This window comes from Cyprinodon variegatus, unplaced genomic scaffold (assembly GCF_000732505.1).
Source record: "Cyprinodon variegatus isolate N-32 unplaced genomic scaffold, C_variegatus-1.0 Scaffold2006, whole genome shotgun sequence".
NCBI classification, from domain to species: Eukaryota; Metazoa; Chordata; class Actinopteri; order Cyprinodontiformes; family Cyprinodontidae; genus Cyprinodon; species Cyprinodon variegatus.
The window spans coordinates 1-1,609 of NW_015152459.1; the positions used below are offsets into that span (position 1 = coordinate 1).

General features: G+C 34.1%; 1 protein-coding gene across 1 annotated transcript in view; it reads right to left on the bottom strand.

The window, feature by feature from the left end:
• Window positions 1-144: 144 nt before the first annotated feature.
• LOC107105016 overlaps window positions 145-1,609 on the bottom strand; it is a gene marked incomplete at its 3' end in the record, with an annotated part of 27,328 nt that continues 25,863 nt past the window's right edge. Inside the window, exons 3-4 of the mRNA XM_015405131.1 lie at window positions 1,035-1,286; window positions 145-417 (exon numbers count right to left, since the gene is read on the bottom strand). Of these exons, the coding sequence (XP_015260617.1) occupies window positions 145-417; window positions 1,035-1,286 (525 nt within the window). The remainder of the gene's footprint in view (window positions 418-1,034; window positions 1,287-1,609) is intronic.

Genomic DNA, 1,609 nt, shown 5'->3' on the forward strand with positions numbered 1-1,609 from the left:
GAATCATAAAGATACTTAAACAGTAAGTAATGTATGCTTTGTTTTTTTTTTCAACACCATTATTAGGTTTCAAAAAAGATACCCCACCATTTACCTAATCTGAAATCACTTTTTGTTTCAATGGTGAACAGAAACTAAACTCACCAGTTTTCCTTACAGAGACTTTATTGCTGCTTTCAGTGTAGAAAACTGGATCTCCTCTTCCTCCTATGCAGCTGTATATTCCTCCCTCTGAGACTCTGATGAATCTATCAGGTTCATTGATTCTGATGGACTGAGCTGCATGATACAATGACTCCTGTCTGAACCAGTAAAACTTCCATCCAGCAGAGCTGGGCACAGAGCAGGTCAGTGTTATACTGCCCCATGCTGGTATGATGGTTTCCTCTGCTGTCAGTTTGGCTCTTGGTTTTTCTGCTATTGAGGGAAAAACAAAAACAAGTAAATCTCCAGAATATTGTTTAATGAACAGTTTTAACTCCATAAATCTCGCATTCAGCTAGTAGAATAAATCAGACGTTTGATCCTCTGAGAATTTAAAACCACATTTGACATAAAAAATTCATCAACTTTTTACTGACCATATTTATGTAGGCAACTATACATTTTTTTATTTTTCATTTTCCAGGTATAGCCAATATTAACTTTACAATGTTTAAGTCTTCGTGGTGTTCTTGAAAGTATTCACTGAAAAGTATTGTTCAATGAAGAAAAAATATGTTTTAATCTATGGTGATCTAAAACCAAAGAGTAAAGTTAGAACATTTCCTAAACTGTTCTCTAGTGGTCAACATAATCTGGCTCACCTGTAGCAATGTTGTGATCATATTAGACACTAACAAAGCTGATAAGATCCTTAATGTTATGAAATATTTACTTTAAACTTTAAGCATAAACTTGAAAACAAATAAAATAAAATATTTCGAAAAGCAACAGCTCAAAGTTGAATGTTTTAATAGAAAAAGATGGTTAGATAAAACTAATTAAAACATTTCAAATAATCACCTATTTTCTAAAATAGAGGGATAACTCACCAACAGTTAATGAAAAAGAATCACTCCATTGAGTTAACTCATAGTTTCTTCTTCCTCTGCAGCTGTAGGAGTCACTGTCTGCTCTTATGGTCCTGGATTCATTGAATGTTTCAGAGTTTCTGCTTGTTGGTCTCCATTCATACGTCCACTCAGTTCCTCCACCTCCATGGATCTCACATCTCAGAGTGACTGTCTCTCCTCTGAATATTGGAGACCAGTTGTGTTGCAGAGTCACAGTAGGTTTAATGGAAACTGCTCACATAAAGAAATATCTGGTTAGAACAGAAACATTTAGAACAAAAAAGTCTGTTTAATTTAACAAATTAAATCAATAAATCGGTACATTGACCTTATAGCACAGAGAAATTAAATATTATTACAGCAATGAAAAAAATAGAAATATTAACAATGTTTAATGCAGAGCTGCGTACTTTGAAGCAAAATGCTAGGAAACTGGAGAGAAAATATCGCTCCACAGGCCTGCGAGATTCCTTCCTAGTCTGGAAAAATGGTTTACTGCTGTATAAGAGGACCCTTTGTAAAGCAAAAGTAGTATATATCTTCTCATTAATAGA